Raw genomic sequence first — 24326 nt, 5'->3', positions numbered from 1 at the left:
AGGGGCCATAAATATAGAGTTTAAATTTTATTAAAACAAAGGTAAATGTTGAATGGATATCTGGTGCCCACAAGTCTGGCAGTATAACTGCAGTTTTCTAAACTATTGTTTGTGGCTGAGAATTGTTTCCTAGACTCTACGTTCAGCTTTCCTCCTTGCAAGGGACATTGGTGGGGTAATGAATAAGAGCTGGATGATTGCCAATTATGATGGACCTGTTCTAACTGCTTAAATCTATGCCAAGAAGTAAAGCTTTTCGCAGCAGCACACACCTCGAGTTTGTGTCTGCCGAATCTGTTCTGTACCTGAAATCCAAGCCTTGATCCCTCTGCTGACACACTCCCTTGGGTGGTCTGCAGCAATCAATGAACTTTAAATTTTTGGGGAGTGGTTGTTGCTCAAGACAAGATTCAAAGGCAATATCCTTTTCAATATTTGGGACATCAGGTTATATCCTAAACAAATTGTGGCACAGAAAATTCAAATAAAAAAAGGACATTTTACTTACTTTAAATGATTTTCAAAAGTTTTTAGGAGATGTTATTTGACTAAAACCTCATCTTAAGCTTACCACAGGAGAACTTAAACCTCTGTTTGATATTCTTAAGGGGATGCAAATTTTAATGCCCCTTGAAAATTAACTATTGAGGGACAAATAGTTTTGCAGAAAGTAGAGGAAGCTATTAGTCAACACCAGATACATTATATAGATTATGATTAATTGTTGGATGTTTGCACCCAAAGTAGTCTTTTGGCAAAAGACCATTGGTGTAGATTCATCTTTCTTCTCCAAAGAAAGTTTTAACACCTTATTATGAAGCTGTTACTATGTTAATACAAAATTATAGGATGGAATCATGAAAGTATTTTGGGAAAGAACCTGCTGAAATATTTATCGCTTATTCTAAACAGCAATTAAATTGGTTATTGCAAGAATACTGGTACTTGGCCTATTGCATTTGCAAAATTGATAATCATTATCCAAAAGAGAAGATGTTACAATTTTCCTTTATGCATGCTTTTGTATTTTCTGTAAATTTACACATGCAACCCACAGAGAATGCTCTTACTGTATTAACAGATGGCTCATCTAATGGGAGGACAACATATATCATTGGATCACAAGTTTATTCTCTTGAATTTCCCCCTGCTTCAGCACAAATTATTGAATTATGTGCCGTAGCCACTGTTTCTTGAAATGTTGGAAAGTCAGGCTTTCAATTTGTATAGTGATAACTAATATATAACTTATGGTTTTCAATTGCTTGAAATTGTTTGTTTTAGATACTACTAATTCTCAGATTTTGCAATTATTTACATAAATACAACCTAATTTAAGAGGATATACTGTTTCTTCACTTTACAGGACATTTAAGAGCTCATACTGGATGGCCCAGACCCCTTAGTGAGGGCAATGCCACAGCAGATTTGTATCCCAGGAGGTTATAAGCTTTACACAGGAACAATTAGCCAAACATTCTTATTCTTTACACCATCAAAATAATTGTAGCTTGAGACAACAAACAGGCATTTCTAGACAATGTGCAAGTTAAATTGTAAAGACTTGTCCTGAATGCCCTCAATTTCTTCTTGTACCATATAATGGTGTTGATCCTTGAGGACTTATACCTAATCAATTATGGCAAATGGATGTTAACCATATTTCTGGCTTGGGGAAATTAAAATATTTACTTGTCCAGGATCTTCTAGCTTTCATAGTCTCTTTAATAAGTCTGGTATAATTGTGATAGGTCTGCCTTTATATGTTATTTGACCTTTTTCCCTTACTGCTCTCAATATTCTTTCTTTGTTTTCTGTATTTGGTGTTTTGACTATTATGTGGCAGGAGGAATTTCTTTTCTGGTCCAATCTATTTGGATTTCTGTAGGCTTCTTATATGTTTATGGGCATCTCTTTCTTTAGGTTAGGGAAGATTTTTACTATAATTTTGTTGAAGAAATTTACTGACCCTTTAAGTTGGGAATCTTTAGTCTCTTCTTGGGTTTGATCTTTTTGTTGTGCCTCAATTTCCTGGATGTTTTGGGTTAGGAGCTTTTGGCGTTTTGCATTTTCTTTGATGTTTGTGCCAATGTTTTCTATGGTATCTTCTGCCCCTGAGGTTCTTCCTTCTATCTCTTGTATTCCATTGGTGATACTTTCATCTATGACTCCTGATCTCTTTCTTACGTTTTCTATCTCCAGGGTTGTTTCCCTTTGTGCTTTCTTTATTGTTTCTATTGCCATTTTTAGATCCTGGATGATTTTGTTCAAATCCTTCACCTGTTTGTTTGCGTTTTCCTATAATTCTCTAAGTGATTTTTTGTGGTTCCTCTTTAAGTTCTTCTATTTGTTTACCTGTGTTCTCCTGTATTTCTTTAAGGGAATTATTTATATCCTTCTTAAAGTCCTCTAACCTCATAATGAGATATGGTTTTAAATCAAAATCTTGCTTTTACAGTGTGTTGGGGTATCCAGGGCTTGCTGTGGTGGGGGAACTGAGTTCTGATGATGCTAAGTGGCCTTGGTTTCTGTTGCTTAGGTTATTGTCCTTGCCTCTTGCCATCTGTTTATCTCTTGTGTTATCTGGTTTTTCTGCCTCTGTCAGTGGCTTGACCCTCCTGTAAGCCTGTGTGTCAGCACTGCTGGAGACCAGCTTTCTCCTGGCAGGACCTGGTTACAGAGAACTGTGGCATAGGGTCAGCTCCAGGCACAGGCGGAAACTGGAAGGATCCTGTCCCAGACTGCTCCTTAGTTTCTATGTCCTGAGTGCTCTAGTGGGGTTTCTCTTGGGCCAGGAATGTGAGCAGAAGTGGTGTTCTCACCTGTGCTCTCAGGATTGTCTGCACTCCTGAGAATCCAGCTCTATCCTGGCTGGATCAGCTCCCTCTTCTTGCTTTCATAGTCTCTGTTGAGAAGACTGGTGTAATTCTAATAGGCCTACCTTTATATGTTATTTCGTCTTTCCCTGGCAGCTTTTAATATTCTTTCTTTGTTCTGTGGGTTTAGTGTTTTGATTATTGCATGATGAGAGGATTTTCTTTTCTGGTCCCACTTATTTGGTGTTCTATAGGCTTCTTGTACCTTTATAGCTGTCTCTTTTTTGAGGTTGGGGAAGTTTTCATCTATGATTTTGTTGAAGATGTTTTTGGGTCCTTTGAGTTGGGAATCTTTGTTCTCCTCTATTCCAATTATTCTTGGATTTGGTCTTTTCATTATGTCCTGAATTTCCTGGATGTTTCAGGTTAGGAGTTTTTTGCTTTTTTTTTTGAATTTTCTTTGACAGTTGTATCAATTTCTTCTAAGGTATCTTCTATACCTGATATGCTCTCTTGAATTTCTGTTGGTGATACTTACATCTGTAATTCCTGACCTCTTTCCTAGATTTTCCATTTCCAGGTTTGCCTCCATTTGTGTTTTCTTTATTGTTTTTATTTCCACTTTTAGGTCTTGGACCACTTTATGCTATTCCTTCACCTGTTTAATTGTGTTTTCCTGTATGTCTTTAAGGAATTTGTTTCCTCTTTAATGGCTTCTATCTGCTTACCTGCGTTTTCCTGTGTTTCTTTCAGTGAGTTATTTATATCCTCTTTAAAGGACTCTTATCTTCATGAGATAGGATTGTAGGTGAGCTTCCAGATTTTCAGGTCTGTTGATATATTCAGGGCTTGCTGTGGTGTGAGAACTGGGTTCTTAATAATGACCATGTACACTGGCTTCTGTGGCTTATGGCCTTACTCTTGTCCCTCACCATCCGGTTATCCCCGGTGTTTACTGGTCTGGGTGACTTTATCTGGAGTTTGCCTCTTTTGTCACTGGGTTGCTACAGGTCTCCTGGTAGACCTGCTGCACTAGCTATAGCAGATCTGCTGTGGTGCCTTCCAATTGGAGAGTCTTCAGTGAGGCAAAGCAGCTGCTGATTAGTTGCCCAGGCTGCAGTAGATCTCCTAAGAGAGCTTCAGATTGTTGCCTCCTCAAAGGAGCAGTCAAACTGTTATCCTGAGAGGATTTTCTTTTCTGGTCCCACTTATTTGGTGTTCTATAGGCTTCTTGTACCTTTATAGCTGTCTCTTTCTTGTTATGTGTGAAGCTGTTCTCCAGGAGGGCCTATGTAATGTGGTTTCTGTTTCCATTTGCAGTAGAACTCTAGCGAGGCTTTCAGTCTTTTGAGTCAGTTGCCCTGTATGCCACAGAGTCCCAGGGAGGTCTTCAAATTGTGGACCTGGCAGAATGGGAGTGGTATTTGGTGGGTGGGATGGGGGTCGGGGGATGGTGATTCCCTGAGTGCACTGGGTTCCCAGTGGCAGCTGTGGGACTTCAGGAGGCTTCTTACCAAATACCAGCATATAGCCTCTTCCAGGGGAGTAGACTAGTTAGCCATCTTTCCCAGCAGAAAGGACCAGGCAGAAGCTCATCTAAACAGCATTAATGGATGAAAGTTCATCTTTTTATTGATGTGCACAAAATCTGCTCAGTAGGGTGGGTTTACGCCCAGGGATTACTGTATTAATTGAATAATGAGAGAAAAGGTATATCAGCTACAGGAAGCAATCCTGAGATGAAGTCTCACTGGGACCTTGCCTCGTAGAGCTCATCTATCACAGACAATGCAAAAATGGTGGGCCACCTTCAGGAATGTCACCTGGTAGCCTTTAGCCCCTCCTAGATCAGCTCCTGACACTGAGAATGTCAGATGGTTTTCAGGAACATCAGAAATCTGTTAATATGGCATTCAAAATGTATTACTTTTTGACAATGAGAAATGTCAGCTTACTAGTATGGCAGCACCTCAATACTGCTTCAAATAAGATGAAGATCATTGAAAAACCTTTCTATGGAATTTGCTGCAAATGTGGCAAACTGTCAATGGGCATGAAACTGCCCTTGCCTCAGTTGCTCACCATATGTCCTCTAAGCTGTGGACCTGCTGGTCACAAAGAAAGTTGAATATCAAACTGCCAGGACAAAGTAAAGAAGTTCTATTTGTTGCCTCACAGAAAAATCTGTCAGATATTATGGGCCAGCATAATGAAGAAATAAATATGCCAACATTACAGAAGACTTTTGGGTAACTGACTGGCGATCAGAAGCCCCTAATATGTCTAGCTTTGGAAGCTGTTTGACCTGTACTTCCTATTTATTCAGGAAATATTTATCTCTCCCAAGTTTCTGATAGAGAAGACTAGACAGTTGTAGTATCAAAGTTGTTTAGGATTTAAGAAAATGCTTTAAAGTTTAGAAATGTGTTTTCAGTTAATGCAAGTTATGATAGAAGGCGATTTAGGTACAGAACTTTAGACTCAAGTAGATAGGATAGTACTTTCTCCAAGGTTAATAAACAGTGTGAATGTAATTCTAAGCATACAGTGTGTTTCTTATTGATGTTAGCATGGAGTCTTTTATTTAGACAGAAAGTGGGAAAGCTGCAGAATATTTTATCACATTTTTGAGCTCCACGATTGTGAACAGGAAAAAAAAAAAAACTTGATGTGTGGTTCAGTCCTAACATAGGCAATTGTCTACTATGATATCTTATGCAGTGTTCTAGTGCTATGAAGAGACACCAAACCAGGATAACTCTTATAAAACATTTATTGGGCTTGTTTACAGTTTCAGAAGTTTTGTACATTATCATTATTGTAGGGAGCATGCTAGGGAACATGATGCTCGAGAAGTAGCTGAGAATTTTACATTTTGATCCGTAGTCAATAAGAAGAGGGAGACACTGGGTCTGAGCTTTTGAAACCTTAAATACAACCCCCAGTGACACACTTATTCCAATGATGCCACACTGCTTAATCCTTTTAAAGAAGTGCTCCTATCTGATGACTAAGCATTCAAATCTCTGAACCCTTAGGGTCTTATTCCAACCACCACACATGTAAGAAAGTAAAGGCAACAGGAGCTTAAAGCAGGTAGTCATGTTCCATCCACAGTTAGGAAGCAGGAGATTGCAGGGTTTCTTATATTGCAGTTATTTCCAGCATGTGCTTCTAAACACAATCACCAGATCTTCTGATGTCAAATAAACTAAACAGAAAGTGCAAATCAACAATCAGTCTTGCTTCTCACATGATGCTAGAACTCATGGAGTTAACAAAATTTAAGCATTACTTCTTGACCTCTGTTTAAAACACAGATATAATTCAGTTTGTATGTATACGTGGGAGCCCATGTATGGAGGTCAGAGAACAATCTGTAGAGGTAATTTCCTCTATTTTGTAAGTACTTGGAATAGTAACATGGGTATGAGTCTTGTCTTTTAACTTTGTTCCCAAACTTATCATGCTAGCCATAGTCAGAGCTTTAATCCCCATTTCTTCCCCTTTCCCCAACATTACTCTTCTCTCATAAGTAAAATAGGCTACAACTTGAAAGGTCCACAAAGTATTCAACAATTATAACACTATGAAAGGCCACAGTCCATGTGTCATGTGAGACTAAGGGTAATCTCTTATGTGTGATCTCTTACAACATAAAAATGAGTGACTACATTTCCAACACAATTGTATAATTGAAGTGTTCTGATTCCAAAACAGAAGAAACAAGACAGCAAGAAAGGATCAGCCCAAAATCCAGAAGAAAAAAGTCTGATAGCTGTACTTTTGACAGGATTATGTGAATGATTCCAAAGGCTTTATTTCCTCAATCTTATATGGTTTCTATTTACCATGAAGGTTTCCACAAATATTAGTGTCTGAAGAAGTATTAAAATATTCTGAATATTTAAACATTTGTATTATTTCACTATAGTTCAAACTACCTTGTGCTGAGAAATATAAGAAAGTTTATTAAAGGATTTGCAACATTTTTCACATGTGGAATTTTAGTCTCTATGAATTAAGATGTTTTACATGCTTCTTAGTAAGTACAAAAGACCTTGGAATATTCTTCACACTTGTGTGCTTTCTCTCACGCAGGAATTCTTGAATGTTGCTTAAGACCAGAAGACTGTTAATAGTTTTGGCTGCATTCTCCACAACTATGTTTCTCTCCAGTAGGAATTATCCCATGTTTGGACCATGCTATAGAACTTCTAACATATTTGCCACATTCTTTAGATTTATATGGTTTCTCTGCAGAATTGATTCTTTGATGATACTTAATGTTTTTGTTGAGCATTTCGACATATTCTTTGCATTTGTAAATGTCACCACATTATGAGTTACTTTGTGTAGACATGGGTATGAATTTTTAGAGGATAATCAACATTCCTCACATTTGTATGGTTTCCAATGAGTATAAAGAATCTGGCTAGTTCTAAAAGTTCTACACTTCACAATTGTCAGGTTTCTCACCTGTGTGAATTTTCTTGTGTTCAGAAAGTAATTATAGACAACAGAAGATCGGGATACATACTTCATATTTGCAGGGTTTCTCTCCTGAGTGACTTCTCTTGTGGTTAGAAAATAATGTTGTACAATGGAAATTCTTGCCACATACTTCACACTTGTAGGGTTTTTCTCCTGTATGAATTTTCTTGTATACACTGAAAGTGATGCTGAAATTCAAGGCCTTTCAACATATTTAACACACTTCGCTCTTGTGTGAATTTTCTTTTCTTGGCACCAAGCAACATACATCAATATTTTTAAAGATATATTTATTTTATGTATATGACTGTTCTATCTGCATGTACATACCAGAAGAGGGAATCAGATCCCATTATAGATGATTGTGAGCCACAATGTAGTTACTGGGGATTGAGCTCAGAATCTCTGGAAGAGCAACTAGTGCCCTTAACCCTTGAGACATCTCTCTAGCCCCATGAATTTTCTTATGCTTAGAAAGTCTTGATGGATAATGGAAGGCTTTGTCACATACCTCACATTTGTAGGGTTTCTTTCCTGTATGAATTATCTTGTGTTTAGAAAGTAATGATGGATAATGGAAGGCCTTGCCACAAACTTCACACTTGTAGGGTTTTTCTCCTGTATGAATTATCTTGTGATGAGAAAGTTTTGATGGAACATGGAAGGCCTTGCCACATACTTCACATTTGTATGGATTCTCTCCTGTGTGAGTTCTCTTATGTTCAGAAAGTGATGATGGAAAACGGAAGACATTTCCGCATATGTCACATTTGTATGGTTTCTCTCCTGTATGAATTTTCTTGTGGTTGGAAAGTTTTGAAGGATAATGGAAGGCCTTGCCACATACATCACATTTGTGGGGTTTTTCTCCTGTATGAATCATCTTGTGTTTGGAGAGTAATGATGGATAATAGAAGGCCTTGCCACATAGGTCACAATTGTAGGGTTTTTCTCGAGTATGACTTATCTTGTGTTTAGAAAGTAATGATGGAAAATGGAAGGCCTTGCCACATTCTTCACATTTGTAGGGTTTCTTTCCTGTATGAATTCTCTTGTGTTTAGATAGTGATGATGAAAAGCGGAAGGCCTTCTCACATACTTCACACTTGTATGGCTTCTCTCCTGTATGAATTCTCCTATGTTTAGATAGTGATGATGAAACATGGAAGCCCTTGCCACATATTTCACACTGGTATGGTTTTTCTCCTGTATGAATGATCTTGTGTTTAGAAAGTAATGATGGATAATAGAAGGCCTTCCCACATTCTTCACACTTGTAGGGTTTTTCTCCAGTATGAATTCCCTTGTGTACTAATAATAATGATACAAAGTGGAAGGCCTTTCCACATACTTCACACTTGTATGGTTTTACTCTTGTATGAATCTTCTTATGTTTAGAAAGTCTTGAAGGATAATCGAAGGCCTTTCCACATACTTCACACTTGTATGGTTTTTCTCTTGTATGATTTTTCTTATGTTTAGGAAGTCTTGAAGGATAAACAAAGGCCTTGCTACGTATTTCACTATTACAGTGACTCTCACCTGTATGAATTCTCTTGTGTTTAGAAAGTAATAACAGAATACAGAAGACCTTTCCACAAACCTCACAACTGTAGGCTTTTTCTACTTTATGAATTCTCTTGTGTTTAGAAAGTGATGATGGTGAACAGAAGGCCTTTCCACAGACTTCACACTTGTATGGTTTTTCTCCTGTATGCATTTTTGTATGGCTAGAAAGTCTTGATGGATAATAGAATGCTTTGTCACATATGTCACACTTGTAGGGTTTTTTTCCTGTATGAATTATCTTGTGTTTAGAAAGTAATGATGAATAATGAAAGGCCTTGCCACATATTTCACACTTGTAGGGTTTTTCTCCTGTATGAATTATCTTATGATGAGAAAGTTTTGATGCAACATGGAATGCCTGGCCACATACTTCACACTTGTAGGGTTTTTCTCCTGTATGAATTATCTTGTGTTTAGAAAGTAATGATGGATAATGAAAGGCCTTGCCACAAACGTCACACTTGTAGGGTTTTTCTCCTGTATGAATTTTCTTGTGTGCAGATAGTGATGACGGAAAGCGGAAGGCCTTTCCACATTCTTTACACTTGTATGGTTTCTCTCCTGTGTGAATTCTCTTGTGTTTAGATAGTGATGGTGGAAAACAGAAGGCCTTTCCACATACTTCACACTGGTATGGTTTCTCTCCTGTATGAATTCTCTTATGGTTGGAAAGTCTTGATGGATAATAGAAGGCCTTGCCACATACATCACACTTGTACAGTTTTTCTCCTGTATGAATTGTTCTGTGTTTAGAAAGTAATGATGAAACATGGAAGGCCTTGCCACATACTTCACACTTGTAGGGCTTCTCTCCTGTACAAATTTTATTATGTTTAGAAAGTCTTGAAGGATAGACAAAAGCTTTACCACATACTTCACTGTTATAGTAATTATCTCCTGTATGAATTCTCCTGTGTTTAGAAAGCGATGACAGAGAGCGGAAGGCCTTTCCACAGACTTCACACTTGTATGGTTTCTCTTCTGTATGCATTTTTGCATGGGTAGAAAGTCTTGATGGATAATCGAAAGCCTTGCCACATACTTCACACTTGTAGGGATTTTCTTCTCTGTGAATTATCTGGTGCTTAGAAAGTAGTGATAAAAAGCGGAAGGCCTTTCCACATACTTCACACTTGTATGGTTTCTCTTCTGAATGAATTTTCCTATGGTTGGAAAGTCTTGATGGATAATGGAAGGCCTTGCCACATATATCACACTTGTATGGTTTTTCTCCTCTATGAATTATTTTGTGTTTGGAAAGAAATGAAGAAATGTGGAAGGCTTTGCCACATACTTCACACTTGTAGGGTTTCTCTCCTGTATGAATTCGCTTATGTTTAGAGAGTATTGATGGATAATGGAAGGCCTTGCCACATACTTCACACTTGTAGGGTTTTTCTCCAGTATGAATTCTCTTGTGTACCAAAAGTAACGATGGAAAGTGGAAGGCCTTGCCACACACTTCACACTTGTATGGTTTGTCTCCTGAATGAATTTTCTTATGTCTGGAAAGTCTTGAAGGATGTTGGAAGGCCTTGCCACACACATCACACTTATAGGGATTCTCTCCTGTATGAATTATCTTGTGTTTCGAAAGTAATAATGGGATGCAGAAGGCCTTTCCACAAACTTCACATTTGTAAGGTTTTTCTACTGTATGAATTGTTTTCTCTTCAGGAAGTAATGATGGAATATGGATGTACTTGGTACATTCTTCACACTTGTAGCCCTTCACTCCTAAATCAATTATCTGGTGATTTTGAAACACTTTCGTCCACTCAAAGACTTTGCCACATTCTTTGCAGGTACAGTATTTTTCCACTGTGAAGGAAGGGTTGAGAAATGAATAAAAGTAGAGCAAAATTCTGTAAACTTACAATGCTTCTGTTTAAAAATCAACATATTCTCATACCTGCACTGGTCTCTATAAATGATAAGCTACAGTCAATTTTTAATACCTGCATTCAATGAAGCCTAATTTAAAACACAGAAGTCAAAATTACATAGTGATCCATTGAAAAAAGAATACCATAAAACACAGAACAGGGGAAAAAGGAATGTTAATCAAAGTCACATATAAAAGGAAAACATAAAATTAAGTAAGAAAACCCATTATGGAAATACAAATCAGCCCCTTACCCAAATACAGAAATCTTATGACTAGATAACACCAAAGTATAAAAAATTCAAACTGTGAAAACACCAAAATATACAATATTTCTATATTTTATATATGTAATATTTTATATGAATATTATACACATATGTGTAGTACTGTAGAGTTTGGTTTTCAAAGTTTCAAGGGTTCAAGAAAGAAGTTCACCCATAGCTCCCTGCTCCCAAACCCTGTGGGAGAGAGAGCTCACCACCCGGACAGGTGGGCACTACTGAGACTGCAAAGTGGGAGGGACCACCAATACTGCCCACCCCTGCCCACATCGCTGGCCCAAGAGGAAACTGTATAGGGCCTCTGGGAAGCTGAAGATAGGGGCACTCAAGCGGCAGGTCCGCTGCGGTCCAGACACCTCCCAGACCTGAAGGGACCCAGTCAACAGCTCCCTGCACCCAAATCCCCTGGGAGGGAGAGCTAAACCTTCAGAGGGGCAGACACGCCTGGGAAGCCAGAAGAGATTACAATCTGCCCACATTTCTGACTCTAGAGGAAAACACCTAATGCCATCTGGAACCGTGGTGCATGGGGGCCCCAGGAAAAGGCTGCGCATGCCCTCCTGGTTGCCGCTCTCACAGAGAGCTCAAAAGCAGTGCCCCAGGAGCAACTTCAGCCGCAGGACCACAGGTAAGACCAACTTTTATGCTCCTAGACCCTGCCTGGTGGACTCAGGACACATGCCCACAGGAACAGCTGAAGACCAGTAGACAGGAAAGATTACACACTGAAAGCAGAACACTCTGGTCCCATAACTGGCTGAAAGAAAACAGGAAAACAGGTCTACAGCACTCCTGAAACACAGGCCTATAGGACGGTCTAGCCACTGTCAGAAAGAGCAGAACAAGGTAACACCAGAGACAATCTGATGGTGAGAGGCAAGCTCAGGAACCCAAGCAACAGAAACCAAGACTACATGGTATCATCAGAGCCCAATTCTCCCACCAAAGCAAACACTGAATATCCAAACATACCAGAAAAGCAAGATCTTGATCTTAAACCACATTAGATCATGATGTTGGAGGACTTCAAGAAAGACATAAAAAACTCCCTTAGGGAAATGCAGGAAAAGATAAATAAACAAGTAGAAGCCTATAGAGAGGAATCACAAAAATCCCTGAAAGAATTCCAGGAAAACACAACCAAACAGGTGAAGGAATTAAAAATGGAAATAGAAGCAATAAAGAAAGCACAAAGGGAGACAACCCTGGACATAGAAAACCAAAGGAAGAGACAAGGAGCCATAGATACAAGCATCACCAACAGAATACAAGAGATAGAAGAGAGAATCACAGGAGCAGAAGATTACATAGAAATCACCGACACAACGGTCAAAGATAATGTAAAATGGAAAAAGCTACTGGTCCAAAATATACAGGAAATCCAGGACTCAATGAGAAGATCAAAACTAAGGATAATAGGTATAGAAGAGAGTGAACACTCCCAGCTCAAAGGACCAGTAAATATCTTCAATATAATCATTCCCTAACCAAAAGAAAAAGATGCCCATAAACATACAAGACACCTACAGAACTCCAAATAGATTGGACCAGAAAAGAAACTCCTCCCACCACATAATAGTCAAAATACAAAATGCACAAAACAAAGAAAAGAATATTAAAAGCAGTAAGGAAAAAGGTCAAGTAACATATAAAGGCAGACCTATCAGAATCACACCAGACTTTTCGCCAGAAACTATGAAGGCCAGAAGATCCTGGACTGATGTCATACAGACCCTAAGAGAACACAAATGCCAGCCCAGGCTACTGTATCCTGCAAAACTCTCAATTAACATAGATGGGGAAACCAAGATATTCCATGACAAAACCAAATTTACACAATATATTTCTACAAATCCAGCCCTACAAAAGATAATAAATGGCAAAGCCCAACCAAAGGAGGCAAGCTACACCCTAGCAAAAGCAAGAAACTAATCGTCTTGGCAACAAAAAAAGAGAAGAAGCACACAAAAATAATCTCACAGTCAAATACAATTATAACAGGAAACAACAATCACTATTCCTTAATATCGCTCAACATCAATGAACTCAACTCCCCAATAAAAAGACATAGATTAACAAACTGGATACACAATGAGGACCCTGCACTCTGCTGCCTACAGGAAACACACCTCAGAGACAAAGACAGACACTACCTCAGAGTGAAAGGCTGGAAAACAACATTCCAAGCAAATGGTCAGAAGAAGCAAGCTGGAGTAGCCATTCTAATATCGAATAAAATAGATTTTCAACTAAAAGTCATCAAAAAAGATAAGGAAGGACATTTAATATTCATCAAAGGAAAAATCCACCAAGATGAACTCTCAATCCTAAATATCTATGCTCCAAATGCAAGGGCACCTACATACATAAAAGTAACCTTACTAAAGCTCAAAGCACACATTGCACCTCACACAATAATAGTAGGAGATTTCAACACCCCACTCTCATCAATGGAAAGATCATGGAAACAGAAATTAAACAGAGACATAGACAGACTAAGAGAAGTCAAGAACCAAATGGACTTAACAGATATTTATAGAACATTCTATTCTAAAACAAAGGATATACCTTCTTCTTACCACCTCATGGTACTTTCTCCAAAGCTGACCATATAATTGGCCATAAAACAGGCCTCAACAGATACAGAAAGATAGAAATAATCCCATGCGTACTATCAGAACACCACGTGCTAAAGCTGGTCTTCAACAACAATAAGGGAAGAACACCCACATATACGTGGAAGTTGAACAATGCTCTATTCATTGATAACCTGGTCAAAAAAAAATAAAGAAAGAAATTAATGAAAATGAAGGGACAACATACCCAAACTTATGGGACACGATGAAAGCTGTGCTAAGAGGAAAACTCATAGCTCTGAGTGCCTGCAGAAAGAAACAGGAGAGAGCATATATCAGCAGCTTGACAGCATACCTAAAAGCTCTAGAACAAAAAGAAGCAAATACAACCAGGAGGAGTAGAAGGCAGGAAATAATCAAACTCAGAGCTGAAATCAACCAAGTAGAAACAAAAAGGACCATAGAAAGAATCAACAGAAGCAAAAGTTGGTTCTTTGAGAAAATCAACATGATAGATAAACCCTTAGTCAGACTAACAAGAGGACACAGAGAGTGTGTCCAAATTAACAAAATCAGAAATGAAAAAGGGAGACATAACTACAGAATCAGAGGAAATTCAAAAATCATCAGATCCTACTACAAAAGCCTATATTCAACAAAACTTGAAAATCTGGCGGAAATGGACAATTTTCTAGACAGATACTAGGTACCAAAGTTAAATCAGGAACAGATAATCCATTTAAACAACCCCATAACTCCTAAAGAAATAGAAGCAGTCATTAAAGGTCTCTCAATCAAAAAGAGCCCAGGTCCAGATGGGTTCAGTGCAGAATTCTATCAGACCTTCATAGAAGACCTCATACCAATACTATCCAAACTATTGCACAAAATTGAAACAGATAGAGTGCTACCGAATTCCTTCTATGAAGCCATGATTACTCTTTTACCTAAACCACACAAAGACCCAACAAAGAAAGAAAACTTCAGACCAATGTCCCTTATGAATATCGATGCAAAAATACTCAATAAAATCTGGCAAACCGAATCCAAGAGCACAACAAAACAATCATCCGCCATGATCAAGTAGGCTTCATCCCAGGCATGCAGGGATGGTTTAATATAATGGAAAACCATCAACAATCCATTATATAAACAAACTGAAAGAACAAAACCACATGATCATTTCATTAGATGCTGAGAAAGCATTTGACAAAATTCAACACCCCTTCATGAAAAAGTCCTGAAAGAACAGGAATTCAAGGCCCATACCTAAAATAGTAAAAAGCCATATACAGCAAACCAGTGGCTAACATTAAACTAAATGGAGAGAAACTTGAAGCAATCCCACTAAAATCAGGGACTAGACAAGGCCCCCCCTCTCCCTACTTATTCAATATAGTTCTTGAAGTTGTAGCCAGAGCAATCAGACAATAAAAGGAGATCAAGGGGGATACAGATTGGAAAAGAAGAAGTCAAAATATCACTATTTGCAGATGATATGATAGTATATTTAAGCGATCCCAAAAGTTCCACCAGAGAACTACTAAACCTGATAAACAACTTCAGCAGAGTGGCTGGGTATAAAATTAACTCAAATAAATCAATAGCCTTCCTCTACACAAAAGAGAAACAAGCTGAGAAAGAAATTAGGGAAACGACACCCTTCATAATAATCCCAAATAATATAAAGTACCTCGGAGTGATTTTAACCAAGCAAGTAAAAGATCTCTACAATAAGAACTTCAAGCCTCTGAAGAAAGAAATTGAAGAAGACCTCAGAAGATGGAAAGATCTCCCATGCTCATGGATTGGCAGGATTAACATAGTAAAAATGGCCATTTTACCAAAAGCGATCTACAGATTAAATGCAATCCCCATCAAAATACCAATCCAATTCTTCAAAGAGTTAGACAGAACAATTTGCAAATTCATCTGGAATAACAAAAAACCCAGGATAGCTAAAACTATCCTCAACAATAAAAGGACTTCAGGGGGAATCGCTATCCCTGAACTCAAGCAGTATTACAGAGCAATTGTAATAAAAACTGCATGGTATTGGTACAGAGACAGACAGATAGACCAATGGAATATAATTGAAGACCCAGAAATGAACCCACACACCTATGGGCACTTGATTTTTGACAAAGGAGCCAAAACCATCCAATGGAAAAAAGATAGCATTTTCAGCAAATGGTGCTGGTTCAACTGGAGGTCAACATGTAGAAGAATGCAGATCGATCCATGCTTATCACCCTGTACAAAGCTTAAGTCCAAGTGGATCAAGGACCTCCACATCTAACCAGACACACTCAGACTAATAGAAGAAAAACTAGGGAAGCATCTGGAACACATGGGCACTGGAAAAAAATTCCTGAACAAAACACCAATGGCTTATGCTCTAAGATCAAGAATCGACAAATGGGATCTCATAAAACTGCAAAGCTTCTGTAAGGCAAAGGACATTGTGGTTAGGACAAAACGGCAACGAACAGATTGGAAAAGATCTTTACCAATCCTACAACAGATAGAGGCCTTATATCCAAAATATACAAAGAACTCAAGAAGTTAGACCGCAGGGAAACAAATAACCCTATTAAAAAATGGGGTTCAGAGCTAAACAAAGAATTCACAGCTGAGGAATGCCGAATGGCTGAGAAACACCTAAAGAAATGTTCAACATCTTTAGTCATAAGGGAAATGCAAATCAAAACAACCCTGAGATTTCACCTCACACCAGTGAGAATGGCTAAGATCAAAAACTCAGGTGACAGTAAAATGCTGGCGAGGATCGGAGAAAGAGGAACCTCCTCCATTGTTGGTGGGGTTGCAGACTGGTACAACCATTCTGGAAATCAGTCTGGAGGTTCCTCAGAAAATTGACATTGAACTGCCTGAGGATCCAGCTATACCTCTCTTGGGCATATACCCAAAAGATGCCCCAACATATAAAAAGACACATGCTCCACTATGTTCATCGCAGCCTTATTTATAATAGTCAGAAGCTGGAAAGAACCCAGATGCCCTTCAACAGAGGAATGGATACAGAAAAATGTGGTACATCTACACAATGGAATATTACTCAGCTATCAAAAAAACGACTTTATGAAATTAGAGTAGGCAAATGGTTGAACTGGAAAATATCATCCTGAGTGAGCTAACCCAATCACAGAAAGACATACATGGTATGCACTCATTGATAAGTGGCTATTAGCCCAAATGCTTGAATTACCCCTAGATGCCTAGAACAAATGAAACTCAAGACGGATGATCAAAATGTGAATGCTTCACTTCTTCTTTAAAAGGGGAACAAGAATACCCTTGGCAGGCAAGAGAGAGGCAAAGATTAAAACAGAGACTGAAGGAACACCCATTCAGAGCCTGCCCCACATGTGGCCCATACATATACAGCCACCCAATTAGACAAGATGGATGAAGCAAAGAAGTGCAGGCTGACAGAAACTGGATGTAGATCTCTCCTGAGAGACACAGCCAGAATACAGCAAATACATAGGTGAATGCCAGCATTAAACCACTGAACTGAGAACAGGACCCCCGTTGAAGGAATCTTAGAAAGGACCGAAAGAGCTTGAAGGGGCTTGAGACCTCATATGAACAACAATGCCAACCAACCAGAGCTTCTAGGGACTAAGCCACTACCCAAAGGCTATATACATGGACTGACCCTGGGCTCCAACCTTATAGGTAGCAATGAACAGCCTAGTAAGAGCACCAGTGGAAGGGGAAGCCCTTGGTCCTGCCAAGACTGAACCCCCAGTGAACGTGATTGGTGAGTGGAGGGCAGTAATAAGTGGAGAATGGGGAGGGAAGCACCCATATAGTAGGGGAGTGGGAGGGGTTAGAGGGATGTTGGCCTGGAAACCGGGAAAGGGAATCACAATCGAAATGTAAATAAGAAATACTCAAGTTAATAAAGATGAAAAAAAAAAAAAGAAGTTCATGCATATCTTCAGGCATTATATGTTGGTGCAGTATGTAAAGATTATCCCCATATTATTCAAACACTGATTTTTCTGCCTCACATTTACTTGCCATTCACGCATGGTACTGTAAAGCTTATTCTCAGAATTTCCTTCATCAAGTTAGTGTAAAGATTGTTCCCATTTTATTACCTAACTTGTCAATAAAACTGATCAGCCAATAGACCAACTGCAGAGGGGAAAGAGTTGGATACCTGCCAGTCCAAGGAAGAAGAGACAGAGAGAAGGTGGCATAGGGCAGAAGGAGAGACAGAGAGGTGGGGGAAGGGGGAAGGAGAGAGAGAAAAAAGGTGGGGAAGGGGGGAAGGAGAGACAGAGAGAAGGTCAGGGAAGGGGAAAAGAAAGAGAGGGGAGGGAAGGAAAGAATTCACTATAAGGAAGGGGTCCTGTGAGACATCATGTAAGGACACATGAAGCCCAGAGAGTCAGAGCAATACAAAAATGTAAGAATCCTGAGAATTTTGTCTGGGAGGTAGGAAGATTAACTTAGAAGATTAAAATTGATTATTAACTGCCCAGTAAATGCTTTGTGAGTCTTATCAAATAAATCTTATACTTTATATCTCTTTCATTTTGGAACTAGCCAGAGAGAGAGAGAGACAAATCTTCACTTTTAAAAATGCAGGAACACATACTTACATAAAAAATAAACATTCAAGTTAAGATTACTTAGAAATGGCAGAGCTTTGGCTGTCATAAGAACACAAGTTAATCTCATGGTAGAAGAAAACACAGCTTATTAGACACACATCTGTAACATTAGATAATGTCCTTTTCACAGAAAATGATAGAAAAGTAGAGCTGTAAAAGATGATTTATACCACAATATTATGTCTCAGTGACTTAATATTAGATCTTAGAATTTCCCACTCTGTTCTCTGATACCTTCCTTTAGACATACCTGGATGCTTAATGGTAGCCGTTCCTCCTTTCACATCTGAAGGCTCTTGTGTTTGCTCCAGGAACGTCACGAGATATGGCTTAGCGGAAGCAAGTCCTGCTTGTGGAGAAAGGGAAGAACATTGTTAGGGCATTCTTCTGGGGAATAAAATGGTCCTCTCCAGGACTGTGTGTATAAGGAGTGAGAGAAGATAAAATAAAGGAGTATAGGTGATTAGTTTTTTCACGTTTTCTGATGGGCACTCCAGAATCCTGACGAGAAACTTAGGACTTGTGGGTCTTGAGCTTCATATCCCTTAGTTACCAGGTCAACTCTTAAAGCCAAAGTATGTGACCGTCTCTGTAAGGTGTACCACTTATTTTCTAATAAAAATGAGTCATTTAAAAGGGGAGGGGAGAAATCAACACCAGAAATAATAGTTATAAGGTATATAAATAATTTTAATTTTCCTAAAAAGTGGTCTTATGAACCTCATTGTTGGAAGCAAAAGCTCCCATGAGGTACTGTACAAAGGGAACAACTTTCATACTGACAATTAATTAAGAATTCTTCATTTCCATGTAGCAGTAGGGAATGCAGAACTGGAGGTAACCATTGGAGGGTCCTAGTTGCCAGGGAAGTGAGAGGCTCCCAGGACTGAATGGGGACATTAGCTGAAATGCACAATGCAGTGGGTATAGAACATGTAGAGACCATCTCCAATAGATAGGCATGATCCCCTGTCAAGGGATGTTACACCCCCCCCCCCCGCATCTCAAAGTTTTTAACCCAGAAATGTTTCTGTCCAAAGGATACACATGGACAAAATAATGGAGCAGAGATAAAGGAGGGGCCATCCAGGGACCCCCACATCTAGGGATCCATCCCTTTTGAAGACACCAAACCTAACACTGTTGCCAAAAGACATTTGATGACAGGAACCTTTTGTGGCTGTTCCTTGGCAGGTTCTGCCAGCAACTGACCAATGCAGATACTCAGACCCAACCATCAGACTGAGCTTGGGGAGCCTGATGGGGGGGACATGGGGGAAGGGCTGGTGGAGCAGAGGTGGATTGCAACCCCATATGAAGAATAATATCAGCTGGCTGGACCACTCAGAGCTCCCAGGGACTAGACCAAGGAGTGTTGGATCCATAGCTCCAGATACAGAAGTAGCATAGAATGCTTTATCTGACATCAATGAGAGGGGAGGGATGCTTGATGCCCCAGTGTAGGGGGATGCTAGAGTGGTGGGGTGGGATTGGGTGGGTGGGCAGGGGAGCACCCTCATAGAGGCAAAGGGAAGGGAGAAGAGGGCAGATGGGATGGGAGGGGGTTGTGGAGGGATAACCAGGAAAGAGAATATTATTTGAGATGTAAATGAATGGAATGATGAATTTAAAAAAAAAAAAAAAGAGTTCTTCATAGAAGTATCCTCCTCACCCAGGAACACAAGGTTGCTGTAATTCTCTAGCATCACATCCCTGTACAATTTCCACTGAGCAGGGTCCAGGCATTCATACTCCTCTGCAGAGAAATCAATGGCCACATCCCTGAATGACAACATTTCCTGAAAAACAAAAAAATGAGGAAATGCCACACACTGTTGGGTTAGTCTGGAGCTTCTATGTGTTCAAATGCTAAATACTATACCACATGATCTGGTAGCCACAAATCAAGCAAAGTCTAACGTACACGAGTATTTACTGTGTAAACCTTGCTCCCCAATTTAAAACTATTGGTGAAATAAAACTGGCAACAACCAATTATGGGGAAAAAATAGAGATTTATAGGGCTTCAGTGACTGGGCTGGGGGTCAAAGATAAAGACCAAAATGAGGAGAAGGAGAAATAGGGAAGATGGGAGGACATGAGGTTTTCATTAGACATGATGGATCAATAGCACATGCCCAAGTAAAATGACCTCCAACTCTCAAGAAATACTGATACAGCAGAGATAATTCAGGAAAGACTCTGTCAGCAAGGAATTAGGGAGAACAGCAGAGGAAATAGTCTAGCTTTAGGAAAACATTAGGCATTAATCCCCCAGTAATTGAGCAAAAGCCAAATAAATAAATCATAGTATGAGTCTCATTCATTTGGAAGCTATACTAGGATAGGAATAACCACAATTAACTTACATATCAGGATAATTATCAACATCACTAATAGGATACATACAGAGGCATCATGCGCTTCTGCATATAAATCTAAATGTGGCCCTAAGTGAGAGCAGTGCTGTAAGTACTTCTGATATAGGTAATACATCCCTAAAATAGGTAACATCACTAAAATACTCCTCATGTGGTATTGGGAGCAACACAAGATTCATCTTTAAAGGAAGTGGATCACAGAAGGTCCTAGAAATATCGATGGTATAATACTTTTAAGAACCATAAACTGGAGAACAAGGGCAACTACAAAAGTGTGTTAGGGCTGGAGAGATTGCAAAGCAGTTAAGAGCACTGGTTACTCTTCCAAAGGACATGGGGTTGATTCTTAGATGTCACACGGATACTCACAACTGTGTATAACTCCAGTTACAGAGGATTGAGACAATCTTTTAGACATGAAAGTTACCAGGATACAACACATATATGCCATAGTTAAAACTTCTATTCCTGCCATGAAACTTCATGACCAAAAACCAGCTTACAGAGGAAGGGGTTTATTGGGCTTATATTTCCATAGCATGGTTTATCATTGAAGGAAGTCAGTACAGGGTCTCAAACAGGATAGGAACTTGGAGATGCTTTAGAAATAATTGAGGGGTTCTGTTTACAGGCTTTCCATACACGGCTTGCTCAGCCAACTTCTTTATAGAACCCAGAGCCACCAGCCCAGATGTAGCACCTAACATATTAGGCTATGCCATGTTCCATCAGCCACTAGGAAAATGGTATACAGGCTAACACACAGCATTCCCTAAATTGACATTTTCTGTACACCGTCAAGTCTCAGCCCTCACCAGCCTCATACTAGCTGTTGGGGCTGGGAGCTGGAACCTAAAGGGATACTACGATCTTCAAAAAGCTCCCTGGACCTGCACATCAGGTAAGTGGATACATCAGAGATGTGACTGGCGGGGTTACTGTAATGCTCACTTGAGGAATGTGCTTTAGAAACAAGAATTTTATGTTTCCCCTAGGTTCCATCGAGATAGGTTCCCTCAATCGCAGGTGTGGGGGTAGGCTTGATTTCTATTGCAAATGATGTAACATTGCATATGTTAGTATTCCTAACACTTCTTGGGACTGTGCCTCAGGGATCACAACTTGTGTAAGTTTAGAAGTTCTAAAAGGCAGTCATGACTTTTGTGTGTAGGTTCAGATAGTGTCCAGATTGGAATCCTGATGCTAAAGACTTAGTAAGACACAAAAGAGAGTTGAGAATTACTCTGGCAATTATCTTAGGGCTGAGTTTAGGTGCTGCAAGGGTAGCTACAAGGACATCTGCTGTTGCCCTACAACACAAGGCTTATAGAGAATTCAGAGCTGCCATTAACTTAGATATAAAAAAGAGTAAAAAAAAAAAAAAAGACTTTTTAGCTGACCTCCAAAAATCCCTAATCTCCCTCTCAGAGGTAGTCCTTCAAAATACGAGAAGATTAGACCTGATGTTCCTTAAAGAAGGAGGTCTGTGTGCAACACTAGAGGAAAAATGTTGTTTCTACCTAGATCATTCTGGGGTTGTTTTATTCTTAAAAGACGGAGGATTATGCGCTGCTCTCAGAGAAGAGTGTTGTTTTTATAGAGACCATTCAGGTGTATACTAAAATTTAGTTCTATGATTAGAACTAGCCACTAGAAGAAGTGGGGAATGAAAGAATAAAAACTGCAGCCAAGAAGTCAGAAGTTTAAAAATGCTATCTCACCCCCAAGAAGCCCTAAATACCTCAAATTCCAGACCTTGCTCTCTGCCTATAAGTAGGTCACATTTCTTGAGCCCAGTCTCTCAGGAACTAGATAAAAGGGCATAAGATAAGGCTCTTAAATACTTGATTGGACCTAGTAAAGATAACAGGAAACTTCTCCCAGGAACTAGCTGGCCATAAAGTTAGATTACAATCTTAAAAGCAATCTTGAGAGACAAGCGTCTCCTTGTGATTTTTCACTGGTATTCTAGACATTTTCTAGTGACGCCATACCCCCTTGGGTTGTGGCTTCTTTCTTTAAATACCCCTTCTCTTAGCTACTCAGCGTTGAACTCCACTGCCCCTGCAGTGGAGTCTCAACCTAAGTGCACTGGTTCCTATTAATAAGCCTCGTGTTATTACAGCAAGGACAGTCTCACGTGAGTTCTTGGGGGGGTCGTGTCATCCTGAGACTTGAGTGAGGGTCTCCTCACTCTGGGGGTCTTTCACTTCCTTTCAAGTTCACATGTACCCTTCCCATATACAATAAATAAATGAATTAATTAACAGTAAAATTTTGATAAATATACTTTAGTATCCCATTTGTATTATAATACAGCACACATTGCTCACAGTTCTCACAGTACAGAGCTGTGGTAATGGAAAAGGTACTTCTTAACCCAGTATGCACACTCACAATGACAAATACAATGAAGATGCAGATCTGACCTCTCGGCTGAGGTCAGCATCCTGAGTATGTACAGAGAGATGCAAATGACAGGGCACCAAGAGACCTGAGCATGAGCAGCCAGAGGGAGTCAGACCCTCCTGGGACCTGTCAGTGTATGGAATCCTTTTGTTCCTAACAAAGGAACACCCTGACCTTTCTGTTTGACCTGGGTGGTACACCACTGTAAAATCAGTTTCTGTTTTCTGTTCCTGTTTCTTTGTTCCTGAGGGTGTAAGCCTGTTTTTCTACTGTGCTTCCAGGATTTCTCCACCCAGTGAACTTGAGGTATATATTCTCTGAATCTCAGTAAAAGATTTGGCATTCAAGTAACAGAATGACCCAAGTATGTGGTTTTGGTTAAACCTCACAGGTCTACCTAATTCTTGGTACCGTGGTGGTGCAGGTGCCAACAAGTGGGTAGAACAATACATGAAGAATTTGTTTGCAAATGGAATAAATTATACTAACAAAATAATAATTGAAAAATTTAGCAATGAGTCGAGTCAGTCAGGATCTATCCAGACCCAAAGCTGTCTCAGAGGCCCCATGAACGGACAATGGGTACTTTAGTCTGTCTTCTTACAGCAGTGGCCAGACAAATCTGACATAGGATGCAGTGTCATGAAGGAGTCACTATTGCAGGAGAGCCAACTCTTCTCCTGGACCTAGGGATATCTGCCCTAAGGCAGCTGTGTGAGCTAGGTATCCTGTGCTCTTATTGCCAAGATTGTGTGACTTAGGTCTCTGGTGACCTTGGCCATTTCCCATCTATTAATACTATATCACTTGTTGTACTTCTTAATAAACTCACTTGCCTTTTTGTCATCAGTTTATACAAAACATCCTGCTCCCAGATATCGTTTTTGTCTTCTTTATGTCTTTCAACCCTGGTCTACCCATTCCACACCTTGCCATTTGCGATCTTAAGTCTACTGGATTCAGGACAGCATCTGTACCCTAGCATTCCTTCATCTTATCTAAATAAAGAAGGAGATTCATTGATCAATATTCTGCCAGGTTTCCTTTTCTTAAATTACCAGCCAACGGGATAAAAATTACATCTCACATCTCCCACTCGATTTACAATCCTTTACATTCAACATCTGACTGATATTGTTACATTTCTGGGGCAGCATAAACAGACAGAAGATAGAAAAGGAGTCTGATCTTTGACACACAGGAGTACATTGATTAGTTCACACACTGACAGACCCATTGTCATGGGAAAGTGAGGAATATAAA

General features: G+C 39.4%; 1 protein-coding gene across 3 annotated transcripts in view; it reads right to left on the bottom strand.

Moving 5' to 3' along the window:
* Positions 1-5571: 5571 nt before the first annotated feature.
* The window catches only part of LOC116892894 (zinc finger protein 728-like), a 30644-nt gene continuing 11889 nt past the window's right edge, over positions 5572-24326 (bottom strand). The window contains exons 2-5 of one of the 3 annotated variants that reach the window (XR_004386984.1): positions 19946-20072; positions 18524-18622; positions 7296-10700; positions 6002-6027 (exon numbers count right to left, since the gene is read on the bottom strand). Coding sequence is in view for 2 of the 3 variants with exons in the window: in XM_032894803.1 (XP_032750694.1) it covers positions 7663-10700; positions 18524-18622; positions 19946-20069 (3261 nt within the window). In the remaining variant the exon portion in view is untranslated. Of the gene's footprint in view, positions 10701-18523; positions 18623-19945; positions 20073-24326 lie in introns of all 3 variants that reach the window. The other 2 variants (XM_032894803.1, XM_032894804.1) reach the window with 2 other exon arrangements.

This window comes from Rattus rattus, chromosome 2 (genome assembly GCF_011064425.1).
Source record: "Rattus rattus isolate New Zealand chromosome 2, Rrattus_CSIRO_v1, whole genome shotgun sequence".
NCBI classification, from domain to species: domain Eukaryota; kingdom Metazoa; phylum Chordata; class Mammalia; order Rodentia; family Muridae; genus Rattus; species Rattus rattus.
Note: the sequence above shows the minus strand (reverse complement) of the source record. Positions and strands in the feature narration are given on the sequence as shown.